The sequence below is a fragment of the Rhinolophus sinicus genome, linkage group LG02 (genome assembly GCF_036562045.2).
Source record: "Rhinolophus sinicus isolate RSC01 linkage group LG02, ASM3656204v1, whole genome shotgun sequence".
Taxonomy (NCBI): Eukaryota; Metazoa; Chordata; class Mammalia; order Chiroptera; family Rhinolophidae; genus Rhinolophus; species Rhinolophus sinicus.
Genome location: NC_133752.1, coordinates 150,195,979 through 150,216,061, shown reverse-complemented (window position 1 = coordinate 150,216,061; position 20,083 = coordinate 150,195,979). Strand labels below are relative to the sequence as shown.

The 20,083-nt window shown below is 45.0% G+C and overlaps 1 protein-coding gene across 7 annotated transcripts in view; it reads right to left on the bottom strand.

The window, feature by feature from the left end:
- The window catches only part of FMNL3 (formin like 3), a 49,833-nt gene extending 45,158 nt beyond the window's left edge, over positions 1-4,675 (bottom strand). For 3 of the 7 annotated variants that reach the window (XM_019724635.2, XM_019724634.2, XM_074325718.1), the window contains exon 1: positions 4,151-4,634. In XM_019724635.2, the coding sequence (XP_019580194.1) occupies positions 4,151-4,276 (126 nt within the window). In that variant the 5' untranslated portion in view covers positions 4,277-4,634. Of the gene's footprint in view, positions 1-4,150 lie in introns of all 7 variants that reach the window. The other 4 variants (XM_019724633.2, XM_019724636.2, XM_074325717.1 and 1 more) reach the window with 2 other exon arrangements.
- Positions 4,676-20,083: the final 15,408 nt, after the last annotated feature.

Sequence of the window (20,083 nt, the reverse complement as noted above, 5' to 3'; positions counted from 1 at the left end):
GACAAGGAGTCCATTCCATCAGACCATCCCCACACACACATACACACGCTGCCCCAGTCTAAGGCAAGGTCATAGGGGAAGGGCAAGGGAATGAGGATCCTCTGTCTGTGGCCTAGGGTCTTCTCAGTGGGGTCTCTGAACAACAGGGGGTTCCTCTGACCAGCTGCTGTTGTCAAGGGCCCTTTCCTTCCCCCAAGTGCTATTCCAGCCTGAACTAATTCACTAAAATCTCCAGAGCTAGGGAAAAAATTCCACGATGGCTATTTGGAACTTGATATTGAGTCCAACTTTTTCCCAGCCCCTTTCTGTGTCCAAGGAGGCCCCTCAAAGCCTCTAAGACAACTAGCACCCAGGCCAGCTTAGCTCCTACATCAATGTTACACTTACAGCAAACCCCCAAGTCATCAGTCATCACCAGGGAAATGTGAGAGGAGGAGCCAAGGCAGGGACAGCCTGTCACACAACCCCACCCTCGTGCCCTGAAAGCCTCCTCCTGAGGGATAGCCAGGGCTTTTTCTGGCATCAGAACCTTCAGACTCCATTTCAAGTCTGTAATAAGTCAGCAAAGAGAAAAATCAGGGTGGAAACACAGCAAAGGCAGACGCCTAGCCTTTCAACGCCCTTAAAGTCCTCTGTTTCCCCTTTCTATCGAAGAAAAGGCTAGTACTGGCCAGAGTGCTAGCTTCAGAGTAACTGAGCATAGACAGTAACCTAGTTAGGACCAAAACACAGACCGGGCCTTTATCAGACCAGACATCAGCTCTCATTCTGGTATTAATAAAGAAGACCCTCAATAAGTGTCCATCCCTAAACTTCTCAATACTCAACAGAATGGGAGCTACGGCTCAGACAGGGAGGTAAGGAAGGATTCCAAGGAAACAGCATAGCAGTAGCTTCGCAACCTTTTTCATATGAGGGCATACCTAGAAAATAATACTATTTGTACAGTACATGGGGTGTGGTGAAAGCTGATCCCAGCCAGAGGGGACCAATCAGCGACCTCAGCTGCCCCCAGGGATGAGGGGATCCGTATCCCAGCACACCAGGAGGGAAGCCCTGGATTAGGGCACTGGGCTGGGTTAGGACTCTTGGGATCAATGTACTGGACAAATCACCTCGTGGCCTCAGACCTCGAGCTCTCCAACCTCGGCTGACAGGCCATGGGTCAGATCATGTGTCTGCACCAGAAAGCTCGGAGCCGGTGGTCTTGACTCAGCAATGATACAACTTCCCCAACCACGGGTGCTTTTCAAGGGGGTTTCCATAGATACATTGGAACTGGGGAAGCCCTCCATCTGACAGCAACAGACAGAACCCAGAGACTGGCTATATAAAACAGGGTAATTGATTTCATCAGATTTCAAAACTTAAAATCCCTTTTTGGGAAAACAAGTGGTCTCAGATCTGAGTCATTGCTAAGAGCTACAAATGTAAAAGCTACCATTTACTGAGCACATAGTAGATGCCAGACTCTAAGTACTTGACTTCCAGTTTCATTAAGTCCACACGACAACCTCATGTGGCAAATGCTATTATTATCCCCATTTGTAAGAGGAAACTGGGACTCAAACAGATTAAATAACTTGCTTGAGGTCAAACACTTTTCTAACTGGACACTGTTAGAAAGCCACTATGTGAGCCCATTTTGACTTGAAAGTCCCTATGTTTAACCAGGACACCTGCGTGATATCTCAACAAAACCCCCAAATACTATTTGGCTTTTTCTGAAAACAAACCAATTATAGTGAAGCTGACAATCTGGGAAAGAAATGGGTGAAAAAGGAGCAACTTATCTGACTCTCACACAATCAAGAAAAGCAGCTAATCTATATTGCGTACTATATTGGGTGCCAATCGCCTTACACACGGCTCACCTAATTCTTACAGTCCCATCAGGATAGGTATTATTAGCCCCAATTTACAGATTAGTAAATCTATAAAATTTATAGATGACACGCAGAGAGGTTAAGACAATGGCTAGGACTGAGCCCTTGCTTTTTCTACTATACTCTGCTTCTCACTGACTGTTCAAGAAATATACCTGAGCCTGTTCCAGGGTCAAACATCCAACAGCCAGCACAGTTCCCGAAGGATAGCAGAAAGGACACATTTCAGGACCAGAGGAAAAGGGATCTTGAAGAGCCCCCAGCGAAGAACTCAAATGCCCAAGAAAGCATGATTTCCCTGTGTCAGAAAAGTTGAGGTAAAATCCCCTTCTCTCCTAAGACAGCTAACTAGCCCTGGCCTGCCCTGTTCCAACCCCTCAGCAGCAGCAACTCAGGCACACAGAAACAAGACCAAAACAAAAGCCACAAGGAAACAAATCAAAACTTTATATAGCAAGGAAGGTTTGCAAGTGGGTGGTCTGGTCCCTTGCTTAACCTAGGCTCTCTGGGTGCTCTGGCTAGTAATCGGGACACCACGTGCATTTTGTGGCTATTAAGCCATCAATTCGCCAACTAAACAAATGTATCAACCAAGCTCCAACGAAGACATGACCGACTCCGGTTATGAGTTCTCACAACAAATGGTCTGGCAGCCCCTACCTAAGGCAGCCCCCACCCCAGGCCACCCGAGTCCACCATCCCTTTCTCTCCAATTTCTGACGCTACCTTGTGCCAGCTCACTGGGGGTTTTCATACCCCCACTGGAGTGCCGATTCCCTCCCACTCTTTTTCCCAACAGTTGAGCTCTTGTTCTCAAGAGCACAGAATCCCAGGCTCTCCTCCTCAGCCTCTGAGATGGCCACAGCACATTAGTAATCACTGACTCACTCCATTCCCCCTGAGGAGGCTAGGGGAAATTCAGAGGGGCACAGGATGCATGGCCCAGATCCCTCTGGTCCTTTGCTGAGCTGGTGGGCAGAGAGCTGCCAGTAACACTGCTTCCCCTTGGACCCCCATGGATCCTGTCTGCTTTGGCTGTGGTACCAGTGGGCCGATGTCAGGCTCTCCACCATCAGAGGCCAGGATCTCTCGACAGCTCCACTGATGCCAACAGATCTAATCTCCCTATTCCAAGGCAGATGAAATCCAAGAAGGCTGCTAAGTCCACAACTTATCCCTCCTCGTGGGCAAAGGCAAAGTCAGCCCTGCAGGCCATACCAACAATAATGGCAGCATTGAGGAACCAGGAACTATTTCCCCAAGTCTGTTACTCCGTTAGCAAATATTCCATCACCTAGTTCACTTTCTTTCTTCAAAGCTTCATTTTTAGCTCCAACATATTCTTAGGCTCCATCCCAGTGATATCAGCTCAGACCCTCTCTATTCACAGCCACGGACATCAAAAGTCCAATTCCCACGCCAAAGGAGAATCCCAAAGTCAGCTCTAAAAACTCATCTGTACAGAGCTTTTGGTTACCTACAAAAGACTTTTAAAAAAGCACAAGCAAGGAACACCGACCAGCCACTAAGGCTTGACATAAAAGGGGAGGAGGGCGGGTTGGTTTGTGTATTGTTTCAATTGGAAAAATACACTAGTGAAATGGCTTATCCACATGTTCAGCCCTTTTAGGCAAATCCCACTATAACTTTGCAGGATGCCTGCAGGCCGTTCTGAAAATAAGTAGAATGGCATCACTCTTTATTCCACCCCCTCCAAGAGCTGCCAGCCCCCTCCCCATTCCCCCTTCGCTCCCCCAAACATCTGGTCCGGGCTGGGAGTGGGACCCACTCCCTGGAAAGCCTCCATGTTAACACGAGAGGCGGTCTCCCCAGTCAGAGAGCCCTGACTTAGGCAGAGGAGTGGGCCGGCCCCACGCTTCTGAATTCCCCCGCACCAGCGCGAGGCTTAGGAATGAGAATTCTAGGGACGCGGGGAGGCTGTCGGGGAAGTGGGGAGAAGTAAGAAGGACAACAGAAGGCGGGAATGGGGGAGAAGAAGTCTGGATCCTGGGGCGGTCCCGGGCGGGGGGACCCTTCCTCCTAAGCGTCCAGCGGTTGAAGCGTCGGTCGGGAGGTCCCGGATAGGGCTGTCCCCGCCGGCCGGCGTCCGCTCAGAGGTTCCCGGAAAGGCACTGGAGGCCGGGGTCTGTCGGAAGCCCTGACTGAAGGGGTGGGCCGGACGGGGGAACTGAGGCCAAGTCCCACACGGAGCGCTGGGACCCGGGGGGCGGTAGGAGGGGGAAGAGACTGGGCTCCGCTCTCACCAGCACCAAGGCGAACCTCTCTTCCAGCTCACAGGGCTCAGGCATCGGCATCTTGCCGGGCGGCGGCAGCAGGGAGACAGAGGGCGGTTCGCCTGCTCCCCCCTCGGCGCTCTCCAGGTTGCCCATCGCCGCGGGGCCCCCTCGGGGGCCTCAGCCCCCCACCTCCACGCCCGGGGGCTTTAGGCTCGGCCGCTTGGACCTGGCTCCTCTATGAGCGCCGGCTTTCCCAGTCCTGACTCCTCCGCCCGGTCGGGGGCGCCGGGGACTCCTCGGGGGTCCCGCAGGCGATGGCGCTCGGCGTCGGCGGAGGAGGCGCAGCGGACAGTGCCACAGAAACGACCGGCACTGCAGGCACGGCTCTCGCTCACACTCTCGGCGCGCCGCCCCGGCACTGCCCCTCCCCGCCCCGCGCTCTCTTTCCCTCTCCCCCCCACCCCCACTTCGCTTCCTCCCTCCCACTCCCCGCCGGGACTCCGGCTTCCCACCCCCGCCTGCGCGGACTGTATCCCGCTCGCGGGGCTCCCCATTCATGCAGGCCCCGCCTCCCGCCCACAAACCTCCCGGGCGGCCGTCCCGCCCCCTCCTATGCCCGATTGACGACCACACCGACCAATCACCGCGCCTCCCGCCCCCAGCGGCCTCGCGCCTGGCGCCTAGCGCGCCCTGGCGGCCCTAGTGTGCATCTTTTCACCGCGCTTGCGGTGAGTGTGACCAGTCGGCTTAGACTGCCAGGAAATGGATCTGGCCCTTTCCCACAAGGAGCTCACAATATATACCAATAAGTAAAATATAGGGCAAAGTGTGAAAAATAACTACAAGAGAAGTAGAAATTACTAGGACGCTCAAAAGAGGGAGAGAGACTACATCTGTTAAGAGTCATCAAAAGGGAGATCATGTTTGAACCTGGCATTGAGGAATGAGGAAGACCTTAACTGACAGAGACAGGTGAAAGGCATTTAGAGGGAGAGGACCTTTTAAAGTTCAGAGGTTGCTCTGTCTGGGTGTGAAAATGGAGGGGCAGGCGAAGAATGCTGTTCTAGGCTAGGTCTGCTGGTGGCTAATCATTGATGATCGTGATGGACATTGTTGTTTCTGCCAGCTTAGCCTCCATCCCTTCTTCAAGTGATAGCACCCCATTTCCTTTTAGGGAGCCACCGTTTCCCTATTCTCAGTCCGTGTAGAGCTGAACTTTACTCCCATTCCAGGGAGCCCCCATGACCCAGGCCTGACCAGTCACAGGATTTTCTGCCTTTCCCTTCAGAGATTGTTTTAGGGACTGGCACTTGACCAACGCCCAGAATATGACTCATTTCTAAGGCTTTCACTGGAGCAATCAGGAAAGAGGTACTCTATTTCCATTAGGGCTGCTAAATTGTTAGAATGTAAATCGGGAGCGGCTGGTGTGGGTCGTGCCATCACACCTCAAGCCTGCTTGAGAATGAAGCTAATGCAGAGGAAAGCAAAGTTAAGAGATAAAGACAGAGTTCTAGTAATGGGATGAAAATCAAAATCCAACCATGGCTGAAGTTCTCTCCTTGACTTTTCATTCATTTATCCAACAAATATTTACTGAAAAGCTCATCATATGTCAAATATTGTTTTAGGCATTGAAGATACATCTGTGAACAAAAAACGCATACATCTGGGGCCGGCCTGGTGGCTCAGGTGGTTAGAGCTCCATGCTCCTAACTCCGAAGACTGCCGGTTGGATTCCCACATGGGCCAGTGGGCGGTTCGATTTCCACATGGGCCAGTGGGCTCTCAACCACAAGGTTGCCGGTTCAACTCCCGCAAGGGATGGTGGGCTGTGCCCCCTGCAACTAGAAAATGGCAACTAAAAAACAGCAACTGGACCTGGAGCTGAGCTGCACCCTCCACAACTAAGATTGAAGGGACAACAAATTGACTTGGAAAAAAGGCCTGGAAGTACACACTGTTCCCCAATAAAGTCCTGTTCCCCTTCCCCAATAAAACTTTAAAAACAAAACAAAAAAAACCGCATACATCTTGCCCTCCTGGAATTTACATTCTGGGTAGGAAAAAAAGTGGACAATAAATAAGTAAAATGTACAGATGTTAGTTATCAATGTTAATAAAAATAAAACTGAAAGGGGATAGAGGTGGGGGAATTGAAATTTTAAATAGGGTAATCAAAGAAGGCCTCACTAATAAGATAACATTTGGATAAAAATCTGAAGAAAGTGAGGGAGTAAGCCATGTGGACACTGGGGGAAGAATGATCCAGGCAGAGGGAACGGCGAGTGCACACTATGGCTGATGTGTTAGAGAAACAGCAAGGAGGCCGTTGTGGCTGGAGTATAATGAGCAAGGGAAAGAGTAGTAACAGATGAGGTCAGAAGACATATTATGCAGGGCATTGTAGGATACAGTAAGGGCTTTGGTTATTCTCTAAGTAGGTTAAGTAGCCATTGGAGGATTTTGAGCAGAGGAGTGACATGATCTAATTTATGTTTTAAAAGCTCGTTCTGGCTCTTACATTGAAAACAAACTAAATAGAGGCATGGGCAGGGAGACCAGTGGGGAGGCTATAATAATAAAATAATACAGGTGAGAGATGATGGTGGTTTGGACTAGGACAGTAGCTGTACAGGCAGGTAGAAATGGTCAGATTCTTCTTTTTTCCCTCTGTACTAAGATTTTTCAAGTCCAGGGTCCAATCCAGGATCACCTGTTGCGTTTCGGTTGTCATGTCTCTTCAGCCTTCCTTCATCTGGATCGGTCTTAATTCCATCTTTCTTTGTCCTTCTCAACTTTGACATTTCGAAGAGATGGGGCCAGTTATTTTGTAGAATGTTCCTCGATTTGGGTTCGTCTGATACTTCATTAGATTCAAGTTATGTGCAAGTGGCAGGAACACCTCAGAAGTGATGCTATGCTCTTCTCATTGATCCTATCAGGTGGCAGGCAATTGTAACTTGTTCCCATATTGGTGATTAACTTTGACCACCAAGTCCTGAACATGTCCTCCAATTTTCTCTACTTAGTTACTATTTTCCTCTTTGTAATTAATAACTAGACTGTAGGGACATCATCTGAAGCCATGTGAACATCCTGTTCCTTATATTGATGGCTCTTGTGTGAATCAAATTATTATAATGATTGCCAAATGGTGATTTTTAAACTCTATCATTCTTTCTGCATTTGTTAATTAACATTTTACTGTAAGGGTCTTCCTTTCTCCCTTATTTATTTATTTACTTCTGTCACTATGGATCCAAGCATTCTGATTTACTCAATGGGTTATAATCCATCACTATCTTTACTTATTTCGATGCTCAGATTATCCCAGATTTGTCCCGTGGGAGCTCCTTCAAGCTGACTTCTGTGCCTGTCATTCTTTGAGCACATTCTTAGTCTGGCACAAAATGATTCAGGCTTACTATTCCAGTGCCAGCCCTGGACTCAGCCATTTTGCTAAGGACCCCTGGTTCTTTAAAGTGGGGAGTGATATTAGAACCCAAGATCTGGAAACTGGGTGTGCTCATTGCCACTGAGGTGTCTTTGCTCATGTCCTTTCAGTGGACAGACTGGGGAAATAGCCATTACATATCATTCTTGCCTTTCACCGTTTTATATTTGTAGCTCCTTTCTCTCACTGTGAAAAGCCTGGCTCCTAACAAGATCGATAGATATATTTACTCCTTTGCTCAATACACATAAACTTGTTTCAGAATTACTATACCCACACCACTATTAACAATAAACCTACTAACCTATTAAGTCAAATTTAAGTTTTCTTTGCAGTTCTTTTGGTCCTTTGATCTTCAGACTGAGGGTAGTAAAAGTACTATAGCTAACTTACTTGGATTCTTTCTTTTCATTTTTCTTTAATCTGGTTGTTACCCATTTGAAATGTAGCTGTTTATTTGTGTCTGTTTATTTCCAACTTGGAAGTGAAAAACCAAATTCTTGTTGATTAAACTTTTGGCATTTTAATTATGATGTGTCTTGGTGGGGTCCTCCTTGGGCTCACCTTGTTTGGGATTCTCGGTGCTTCCTGGACCTGGATGTCTTTCTTTCACCAGGTTGGGGAAGTTTTCAGTCATTATTTCTTTAAATGGGTTTTCTATCCCTTTCTTTGTCTTTTCTCCTTCTGAAACCCCTATGATTCGAATGTTGCTATACTTGATGTTGTCCCAGAAGTCCTCATTTTTTTAAATTATTTTTTCTTTTTGCTGTTCTGATTGAGTGATTTCCTCTTCCTTGTCTTCCAGCTCTCTAACTCATTCTTCTGCATCAACAAATCTGCTGTTGTAGTTTTCATTTTAGTTTTGTGTTTTTCCATTCTGACAAGTTCTTTTTTATATTTTCTATCCCTTTGTTGAAGTTCTCAGAATGTATTTATTCTTCCTCTAAGTTCATTAAGCATCCTGATAACCAATGTTTTTAACTCTATCTGACAGATTGCTTGTCTCTATTTCATTTAGTTATTTCTCTGGAGTTTTGTCCTGGTCTTTCGTGTGGAACACATTTCTTTGTCTCATTTTAGCTGTCTCTCTGTGTTTGTTTCTATGAATTAGGCAAAACAGCAACTTCTTCCGGTCTTGAAGGAGTAGACTGCATGTGCTGGTATCTTTGGCAGGGCAGCTGGAGCTGGAGCACGCATGGGCTGCAGGGCATCCTAGGGGCAAGCCTCACCGGGGCCTGGAGCTGTAGCTGGAGTGGGCACTGGTGGAGGGAAGTCCCTGGGGCCTGGAACTCAGCCTGGAACAGCTGAGAGCCTCAGGGATTCCCAGGGTTAAGCAGCTGGGGCTGTAGCTGAAGTGGAGTGGTCTTCAGGGAGTCCAGGGGACAAGCCACACTTGGGTGGGAGCTGTAGCTAGCTAGGGCAGGTGAGAGCCGAGGAGAGTTCTGGGGACAAGTGGTGCAGGGGTGCCCAGGCAGGCTGGCTGGAAGCTAGAGCTAGAGCAGCTCACAGGGAGGCCCACGGAAAAGCCACATAGACCCAGAGCTGTGGATAAAACAGGCAAGGGCCTCAGGGAGTCCAAGGGACAAGCAGTGGAGCTGCTGTGGGCTTAGGGCATGAGGCGCACTGGGATGGCTTTAGCCTGTAGTTAGAGTACCTGGATCTAGCACCTGCCTTGTGATCAAGGGTACGGGGCCACAAATGATGCTCTAACGCTACGGAGCCTGGAGAGAGTTCCCAAAGCTGGATGGATTTCCTTCCCATATAGCCTACGTGTCCTTTAAACCACTGTTGTGTCCCAGTGCCCCAGGGCAGACAAAAGTGTGTGGGCCCTTCTGTGATCCCTCCCAGCTGCGGGGGGGGGGGGGGTATGTTGGGTTGGAGTGCTCACAGTGCTGTGTCTCCAGCTGCCCTACCTGTTTCTGTGTGGTCTCTCATTTGTTGTGCAGAAGCTGTTCAGTCACCTCTCAGTTCTTCTTCAGGGGGATTTGTTCTGTCTGTAGGCGTAAATTCAATGTGCCCATGGGAGGAGGGGAGTTCAGGATCTTCCTATGCCACCATCTTGAACCAGAAGCCCCCAGATTGTCAGATTGTTGGTAGATTTCAAAATACTGCCAATAGAAGTGCTTGCCAGTTTGAATGTGGAGGGTGAATGAAAGAGCATACCAAAGCATTTGACCTGAGCAATTGGGAGTGTGGAAATTTCATTAACTGAAATGGAGAAAGATTGTGAGAAGAATAGATTTATTGAGGGAGAGACAGAAAGGGAAAATCAGGAACATGGTTTTGGCCATGTTGAGTTTGACTTGCTGATTGGACATCCAAGTAGACGTAGCCACTAGGTAATTGGATATATATGAGACAGGAGATCCAGGCTAGCAATATCAATTTGGAAATCATCAGCATATTGATGCTTTTTAAAGCTAGTAAATTCTACTTTTTTCTAAGTCAGTCTGAGTTGGGTTTCTATTGTTTACAACCAAAAAATGAAGTCCCTGTCTTTCCAGACCATTGAAACTCTCTCCCAAGAAGCTCAGCCTCTTCCAAATCAGTTAGACAAACCAACCGTCTCACATCTTTTCCTACCTCCTACTCCAAACACACACTTTCCCAACTGCTATAGCAGATTCTTCTGAGGCAGAGGAGTTATAACATTACTGAAGACTTCTACTAGACAAAAAATTGAGAACCCATGAAGGGAAATAATTCATCAGTTATTTATTATAGATGCTCAAGGAACATCTAGCAGAAAGAAGAAATTTGATAAGACAGTAAACAGCAGTGTATTTACCTTGTGTGGTCTCTTGGTCCCAAATCTTTTATTTTTCATTTTGCTTTACCACCAGATTTCCATAATCTAGAGTCTTCTGGAGTCTGCTAGATTACTGCTTTCATTGTTGACTCTCTGCTCACCCACCTTCAAAGCTTTCTTACTTTATACAGGATAAAGCCAAAACTTAGACTGTTATTCAATCTCCAAACCCCAGTGCCTCTTTAACCTACTGTTCCTATCTTACCTGGCTCTAATATTTCATGAACACTTTGCTTCAGCTCGAAGGGTCCATCTCCAACCATTAGGTATGCATTCTTATGTCTTCAGATTTGCTCCTTGGGGTAGACAGAATACTAGCTCTCCAAAATGCCCTTGTCCTAATCCCCCGAACCTGTGAACATGTTATTTTAAATGGCAAAAGGAACTTTGCAGATATGATTCAGGATCTTGAGATGGGAAGATTATCCTGGAACATCCAGGTGGGCTCAATGTAATCACAAGGGTCCTTATAAAAGGGAGGTAGAAGGGTCAGAATGAGAGCAGGAGGTGTGACAGCAGCAGCAGAGGTCAGAGTGATACAGAGCCACAAGCCTAGGAATGCAGCATCCTCTAGAAACTGGAAAAGTCAAGGAAACAGATTGTCCCCTACAGTCTTTAGCAGAAACACAACCTTGTTTACACTTGAATTTTAGCCCTATAAGACCAATTTTCAGGCTTCTAACTTCTAGCACTGTAAGATAATAAACCTGTGTTGTTTTAAGCCACCGAGTTTGTGGTAATTTGTTAGCACAGCACTGGGAAGCAAATACACTTCTGCTGGGACCCTGACCTGGACTTCTGCTTTCTTCTACGCAGCCGATTCAAATCCCACCCAGGCTCAGCATAATCTTTAGTTTTTAACAAAATGCAACAAACACTTATTGGATGCATATCATGTGCAAAGCATCTGGCTAGAGACCAGTAGATAAAAAATACAAGATACAAAGATGAATAAGAGACCTCCTGACTTCAAAAGCCCTCACAGTCTGGAGCAGGGAAGGCAAAGTAGAGAGGAGGAAGAGGAGTATGGACCAAGTTTAAAAGCACCAGATGGGATCATTGGTGTTATATTGGTGGATATAAGCTTTTAAAACCTATCCGGGGGGCTGGCCCCGGTGGCTCAGGTGGTTGGAGCTCCGTGCTCCTAAGGCTCCGAGGGCTGCCGGTTCGATTCCCACATGGGCCAGTGGGCTCTCAACCACAAGGTTGCTGGTTCGATTCCTCGAGTCCCGCAAGGGATGGTGGGCTCTGCCCCCTGCAACTAAAATTGAACACAGCAACTTGAGCTGAGCTGCCGCTGAGCTCCCGGATGGCTCAGTTGGTTGGAGTGTGTCCTCTCAACCACAAGGTTGCCGGTAACTGGATCTGGAGCTGAGCTGCGCCCTCCACAACTAAGATCGAAAGGACAACAACTTAACTTGGAAAAAAGTCCTGGAAGTACACACTGTTCCCCAATAAAGTCCTGTTCCCCTTCCCCAATAAAAAACAAACAAACAAACAAAAAACCTATCCTGGAGTTCTCCCAGATTTAAATGATCATGACTCTTATTTTTTTCACTTTTCATTTAGAACTTAATTTAACAACATTTACTGAGAGTCTACTACATACAAGACTTCGTGCTAGGTGCCATGGAGAATACCCAGATACATAACTCATGGTTCCTCTACTGCCTGTTGTTGTTTAATTTGTTGTGTCTGTCTTGTCTGGACTGCAGGATTTTCGTTTGTTTGTTTAAGACATACGTATCTAGTACCTCCTTTGTTTCAAATACAAAGGAAGATTCAATGATGAATAGGTGTCTTTCTTTCAGGTGCTCACCATCTAGTAGGGAAGACTCTCAAAATAATGTTTACAAAACAGTGTGGTAAGTGTCATAATAGAGGGGTGTACAAAGTGCTGCCAAAAGACCTGAGGATGGAGCCATAGAGGAAGGCTCTAGGGAGTAGATGACACTTGAACCAGGACTGAAGGATGAAGAGATGTGCCAGAGGAAAAAGTGAGACAGTGTGATGGAAAGAGGGGTGATCAGGAAGGGGAAAAGGCATTTCGGGTAGAAAGAACAGTACAGGTGGAAACGCGGAACTGTAAAAGAGCATGGAATGTCTGAACAACAGGAAGAATTTCAGTTAGGCCGAAGCATAGAGTGTGTCATGGAAGGACAGGAGACAAAGCTAGAAAGGCAGGTTGAATCAAGTTCAAGAGGAGTCTAACGCTCAGCTGAGAAGTTTGCCCTTTCTGCTGTAAATAGCTCTATGTCCTAGACAGTTTTTTTACTATGCTCTTTGGAAAGATTCCTTTAGCGGCATTTGAGAATACAAATAAGTCTGCAGAGACAATATGGAGAAGATAAGGGCTTGAACCAAATCAGGGTTGGGGGTATGAAGAGAAGTAAAGTTGGGGGAATGATTACTTTAGTCTGCTGGGGCTGACATAATAAAATACCACAGACTGGGTGTCTTAAACAGCAGAAATTATTTACTCACAGTCCTGGAAGCTAGAAGTTAAAGGTCAAGGCGCCATCCGGATTGGTTTCTGGTGAGACCTTTCTTCCTGGCTTATAGATGGCCACCTTCTCTCTGGGCCCATGGAGGGCCCATCCTCTGTGCACCCTGGGAGGGAGAGGGCTCTAGAGTCTCTTCCTTGTCTTATAAGGACATCAGTCTTATCAGACTAGGGCTCCACCCTTATGACCTTCTTTAACCTTAATCAATTCCTTAGAGGCCCTGTCACTAAATATAGTCACATTGGGGGTTAGGGTGTCAACATATGAATTTGAGAAGGACACAATTCAGCCCATCACAGAGATATATCTGAGACAGAATCAACAAGACTTAGTTATCTTTTGGATAATAGTGACTTATTATTATCTAGTGGATAATATTTTTACAGTGCTTCATAATTTATACTTTTTTTCACATCCATTATCTGATTTGACCTTTACAACAATAGGGGGGAAATATTATCATTCTCCTTATATAGGTTAGTAAACAAACTGAAAGAAGTTAAACAATATGTCCAAGGCCATTTGTTAGTAAGTGATGACCCTGGCACTGAACCAGGCCTTGGCCTGGCAATCCTATGCCATTGTAATTCTCTTATGAGAGGTAAGGGAATAAAGAAGACTGAAAAGTTAAAGCCAGCTTGAGGATGCCTTCCCGTTAGTCTCTAGAGGAGCCCAGAATCTCTCTTAGGTCAACTGCTTTCACCTCCTTATTCAACACTTTCAAACTCCTGCCTCCACCTGTGCCCTCCCCATGCAGGAAGCTCCTACATTATCCCTAGCTTCCTCTTCTAAGGTCTTCAGAAACATGCACTTCCTCTTTCCTGGGAAGGTGTTGGGGAGAAACGTGAACAGAGCTATTTAAAAGTTTTTTGTAATAATTTACCCTATTACAGATAGAATGTTCTTCCCCTTCCTCTTTGCTGACTAATTTCTACTCATCCACTAAAACCAAGCTTACAGATCACCTCTTTCATGTCTTTTCCACGTCTGTGAGCACATAGAGTCCCAACGTATCTCCATCATCATACCATGAAGTCATCAGATTGTGTAAACTCCTTCAGGGCAAGTAGATATTCCTAGTATCTCGAAATAGTACCCCCTTCATGTCTGGTACATGCTCATTGAACTAACAAATGACTTCATATATTGTCACATTCTTCCCACACAGTGGAAGTCCTTTTCTTCTTTATCATTCCTCCCAGATTCAATCTGACTGCTCTTATCACTCAGGACTCAATGCAGGAAACAAAAACACTTCCAAGTAGTCTAAGGATACGACACAGATGTTTACAAAACCAAATGGAAAGTCGAGAGGCCCACTCTGGGCTGCAACTCCAGGAATGACCTCCAGAGCACGGGAGAGTGCTCTGCCAGGGACGCTGCTACCTCTGCCACAGTCAGGGGGGTGGGGCCCCGGATATCTTCACTGATGACTGGGTTTAAGAACCAGTAGCTACAGTTCTGACCCAGAGTCTGGAAACTATGATCAGGACATTGTTGCTGCAACACTCTGATGCAACCATCTCTCAATATTTGCTAAACTAGAGACGTCACTGGATTACTGCTGTAAAAATATATCATATCTCCATGACCTGCCTGCCAGTAGCAGTACAGTAGCCTTTGTCTCACTTCTGCCTTCTAAATCACACCTGAGTATACCTGACTGGCTGCAAGGTATTCTAAGAAATATAATCCTTAGCTTTTCAGCCTCTTCAGTATAGGGAAGCACACTAGAAGGAGATGGGAATATACGTTGAATGCTAACTAACCATATCTGCCACTCTGCTTGTCTGAAATCTACATTTGCAGTCTTATCATCTGCATATGGGTTTCTTCCTCCTCCCTTGTCTCCCTTGCCCAGTGCCCTGGTTGGTCTTGGTCCCTATAGTCTGCTCCTTTAGGCTACAGTTTGCCCTTTTCTGTGACTGGGGTGACGCAAAATTTCTTAGTTATGATTCCAAAACCACAGTCCTTAAAAGAACAAATGTATATATTGGACTTCATCAAAATTAAAAACCAATGCTCTTTGAAAGGCATTGTTAAGAGAACTAAAATCAAGCCACAGACTAGGAGAAAATATTGCAAATCACATATCTGACTAAAGATTTGTATCCAGACATATAAATAACATTCAAAGATCAATAATAACAAGCAGCCCAATTTAAAAATGGGCAAAAGATTTAAACAGCTAGTTCACCAAAGAAGATGTATGGATGATAAATAAACACATGAAAAGATGTTCAACATCATTAGTCATTAAGGAAATGCAAACTAAAACCACCATGAAATACCATTACACACCTAAAATTGAAGGTGAGGATGTGGAGAAACTGGATGTCTCATACACTGCTGGTGGGAGTGTCAAGGTACAACCACTTTGGGAAACAGTTTGGCAGTTACTCAAAATGTTAAACATACACCTACCATGTGATTCAGTCATTCTACTCCTTAATATCTATCCAAAAAGGAACATATGGGCCCACAAAGACTTCTACACAAATGTTCTTAATACTTTATAATAGCAAAAAACTGGAAACAATCCCAAAGTTCATCACCAGGTAAATGGATAAATGTATTATGATCACCCATGCAATGGGGTACTTCTCAGAAATAAAAAGAAATGAACCATGATAGTGCAACAATGGATGAATCTCAAATTTGTGCTGAGTAAAATAAGCCAAACAAAGAAAGAACCCATACTATATGATTCCACTTATATAAAATTCTAGAACATTCAAACTATAGTGCTGGAAAGCAGGTCCATGGTTGCCTTGGGGATATAGAGGGTGAAGGTAAAAGAGATTACAAAGGGACATGAATGTATTCATTATTTTGATTATGATGATGGTGTCATGTCAAAACTCATGAAATTGTACTCTTTAAATATGTGCAGTTTATCATATGTCATTATTCTTAAATAGTTTAAAAATTAGAGTACAGCAGAGACATTTGGATTGGGGGAAAAAACAAACAAACCCTATACTCCTTGTATATATATTCACTTATGTGATTGTTTGATGTCTATCTTCCTCACTAGAGTAAAAACTGCATAAAGCTGGGGCCATGCCTATTTGCATTCATGTATCTCTCATGTTTAACATACAAGCTGGTGCATATTAGGGACATGACAACTATATGTTGAAGAAAAGAGAGAAGAGTTGAGAATAACTCCAAATTTTAACCCTGAGTAAAAGAGAGATCGTATTGCTATTGATAGATAGGGAGGAACGGAAGGAAAGGCAGAGATAGAACAGTCCAAGAGGGTGAAGGAAAACCAGGTAGTAATGCGCCAGCAGAGCCAAAGGAAATAGTACAATGAAGGAGAAGAAGGGTTAGAAAAAGGCCATTGGATTTTTAGATTTAGCAGTTAGAAGTCATTGGTGCCCCAAAGAAAGTGATTTCAAACTGAAGCCAGGTTGTCGCCAGTCTTCCTGTACACAGAACACAACACCTCCCCAAACAGTAAAAGTATCCTTTTACTTTGCTTCGTCTTCACAAGTTGCCATTCTAGTCCAAGCCCTCATTCTCTTTCACTTAGTCTAATAGCTCAACTTGTTTCTCGGATGCCACACTAGTTCTCTTACAATTCATTTGCCACAAATCAGCTAGAATGATTGTTTTGAAACACGAATCCAGCCACGTGTCTAGTTCTTCCACGGAATCTCCTTGTAATTTAGTTCCCCTTTTTACCCCAATGGTGAGCACCCTAATGTGCTCAAGCTGTGGAACCCTTAACATTTGTCACATTATCAGCTGGAATCAGGAAAGGAATCTGAGTAACAGTATTAGTTATATTTTTCTGCATATCAAATTACCCCAAAACTTTGAGGCTTGAAACAGCAACAATAAAAACAAGAACAACAGCAAAAAAGCATTTATTATCTTATAGCTTCCGAGAATCAGAAATCTGGGAGAGGTTTAGCTGGGTGCTTTTGACTCGGGGTCTCTTAGGAGGTTGCAATAAGGCTATTAGCTGGGGCTCCAGTCATCTGAAGGCCTGATTGCTTTTAAGATGCTTCACTCACATGGCTGTTGGCAGGATGCCTCTGTTCCTTGCCAGTCATTGGCAAAGTTCCTCAGCACCTGGACCTTTCCACAGGGCTGTTTGAGTGTCCTCCTTACGTGGCAGCTGGCCATGAGTGATCCGAGAGAGCAGAGAGAAAGCTGCAGCGTTTTTCTGACCTAGTCTCCCTAGTCTTCATCATTTCCATTTTATTCCACTTATTAGAAGCAAATCATTAAGTCCACCTCACACTTAAGGGGAAGACAATTAGCCTCCAACTCTTGAAAGGAGGAGTCTCAAAGAACTTGTGGACCTATTTTAAAACCATCATAGGACAAAGTTATATCCAAGATTTGGATCATCACTTGTGACTAGGAGTACAGGGAGTCAGTGCAGGAAGTGATGGTTATATAAGGGTAATGCCTTTTCAATCTGCTCTACGTGACAGAGGCAGGACGAGGAGAGCAGATGAAGGGTTTGGAGATTGGCAATGGTGATAGAAGAGCGTAGACTTTAGAATGCTGAGATATACTGAAGTATTTGAAATTCTGAAGTATCTGATCTGCAATTCAGACTGAAGTTTCACAGTTATATGGAAAGAGCTAATTACTTCCAAGAATGAAGCATCTATGATAGCTCTTCAGGAAAACTAACTTAATCTATTTGAGTTTCAGTTTCCACATCTGTAAAATGGGATTGATGATGTCTGCATTACCTTCTCCACTGAGTTGTTATGCAGATAAAGTGAAATAACAGTGGAAAATGACTTTGAAAAGAGTAAAACATTCTTCTATATAATAATACTTTTGTTGTTGTTGTCACTGCACTCTGAAAAGTTAAAAGGGGCTGAGATGATATTAAAAAATACTGCAAGTTGTACTTTTTTTTTTCTCCTGCCACTCTTCAGTAATAATAGCCCATAATGCTGTGATTGGAGGAGGGGAAGCTCAATTTTCTTTACTCATGTCCTTTAGATGTCAATATGCAAATGAGACCTGGGAAGTGAAAAAGTCTCCTCCTGAATCTTACACAGAATGTTAAATACTCATACACATTTATAGGTTGTGGCCACGCAGCAGCCTAACCGTTTGTTTCCTTGCACTTGCCCCCAAAGAAAGGAGAGTCTGTGAGACGGATCCTTTCAGGGACTTTGCTTCACCTTTCTGTTTGCACCTTATGCCTCCCTGTTTGGCCCCAAAAAGATGGCTGGTCAGTCAATGACTAGTAAGGTTCCTCACGGAAGGAACAACTCAAGCCAGGTGCAGTCGCGTGGGGACCAACAGGAGAACCCACAAGGTGCATAGAGGTGGGCACAGCCCCCCACCTAACTAGCAAAAGCTAATGCGTGGGCCCGATTAGGTGCCCCAGCCCAGTCTTTGAGGCTGCCATTCCCTTGGCCCTAGTACTTAAACTCTATTCATGGCTACTGTCTTTTCTTAACCTTGTGCTGCCCTCCTCGATCCCCACAACCCTTGTCATGCTGGACGCGACAATAGGTGATGGTGGGGATTTTAATGTGTTTCATTCCTGTTAACAGCTTGTTCTCACAACCACTGGGTAGAACAAGGTTAGTGCATTTGAGATCAGGAGAGATTGGGGTTATAAAAGTAGACAAGGAAAGGTGTGAAGTAAAGAAGAAATGACCTCAGGGAAGCCATGCTTATCCCCAATTGTTGGGGAACCTGGCTAGCCTCCCTACCAGCATCCCCTTCTCTTCACTGTCCTTGTCCTAGGCTGAGGAGTTCAAATTGCTTTTTTATTTCCTCTTTAACTCTGCCACATCCTCCTCCATAACTTCTGGAATTCAGAATCTGTTGCTGTCTTTCCACCTTCCTCCCCACCATCGTTTTACTCTCCCTTAGGCCTCCCCTTAAAGTACAACTGCCATTTTCTTTCAAAGTTTTTATTAAACACACACACACAACTTTACAAAGTTACATTAACAGTACATGCCAATTTTACAATGAGAGGCAATATATCTTAATAATTAAGAGTATGGGCTTCAGAATGAGATATCCAGAGCTCAAATTCAACCTCTGTGACCTTGGGCAAATTGTTTGAGCCTTAGTTTCCTCATCTTAAATGTAATAATTGTTTCTGCCTCCCCGGGTGATTGCAAAAATTAAATTAGTTAATACATATAAAGCATCTTAAATACCAGCTTAAAGTCTAGCATACAAGAAGCAATACATGATGCATGTGAACTAGAATTATTATAGAAAGCAAAGTAAAAAGAAAATTAAGACAACCTATGATCACAAGGGTTTTATTTCTGTTCACTAATAAGAAAAACAGGATAACAAATTACAAATGTGAAGAAGTTACAAAGCTTAAGAGATCTTCCTAAGGCCTTTTAGTTTTGCTTTCTGGTCATTAGCTGTATCCACATTCTTTGAAAGAATTAGAAACCCAACAGAATTTTCCTTCAAATTCGTTTCTGTGGGAGGAGGTCACTTAAGTTTTCTCTTCTCCTGCCATCTTCCCTGCCTAGCCATTTCCCTAGTCCTCTGTCCTATATGGGAATAGTCTCCTTGAGCCATTTCCTAAGAGTATTCCTACGCTTTCTGAAAACAAAGTTCTAGCTTCTCCTCGGAGGCAGCTTATATGCGTATGTAATTTAGCTTGGCCTTAGTGGGTAGAATAGTAACCTAAGGGTAGATAGTGACGTGGACAAATAAAGAAGCAAGGGAGTGGGGGAGACCAAGTCCAATTTAGAAATCTTGTGAGTTTAAATTTCACAACATTGTTAAAGGATCTAAAGTATTGTGCCTATGACATTGCAGGCACTCCAAACATGGCAGCGATGGTTGGGTGCCTTAGTCACATTCTAAGACTTCCTGTTTGTTTTCCCCGCTTTTCCTTCCCCCATCAAGCAGCTAGTCAGCTTTATGCTTATTGCCTTGGGTTGTGGGGAGAGAAGAATACGGCAAGTAGGGTAGGGTCGGTGAACAGATAATGACCGCCAAACATTTTGCTTCCTTGGCAAAGTATTCAACAGCATGGGCATAGGATCTTGGCCAGATAAGAGAGGAGAAGGACCTGCCCCAAACTAAGAAGAATTTCCCTTCCCTGGATTGGGGACGGGAGAGGAGAAAGGGGAAACGTCTGTAGGGTCCTGAGAGCAGAGGGTTTCTGGGCCAAGTAATCTCAAATATCTCTAGGGCCAGGGAGCAGGCAGGATTTAAAA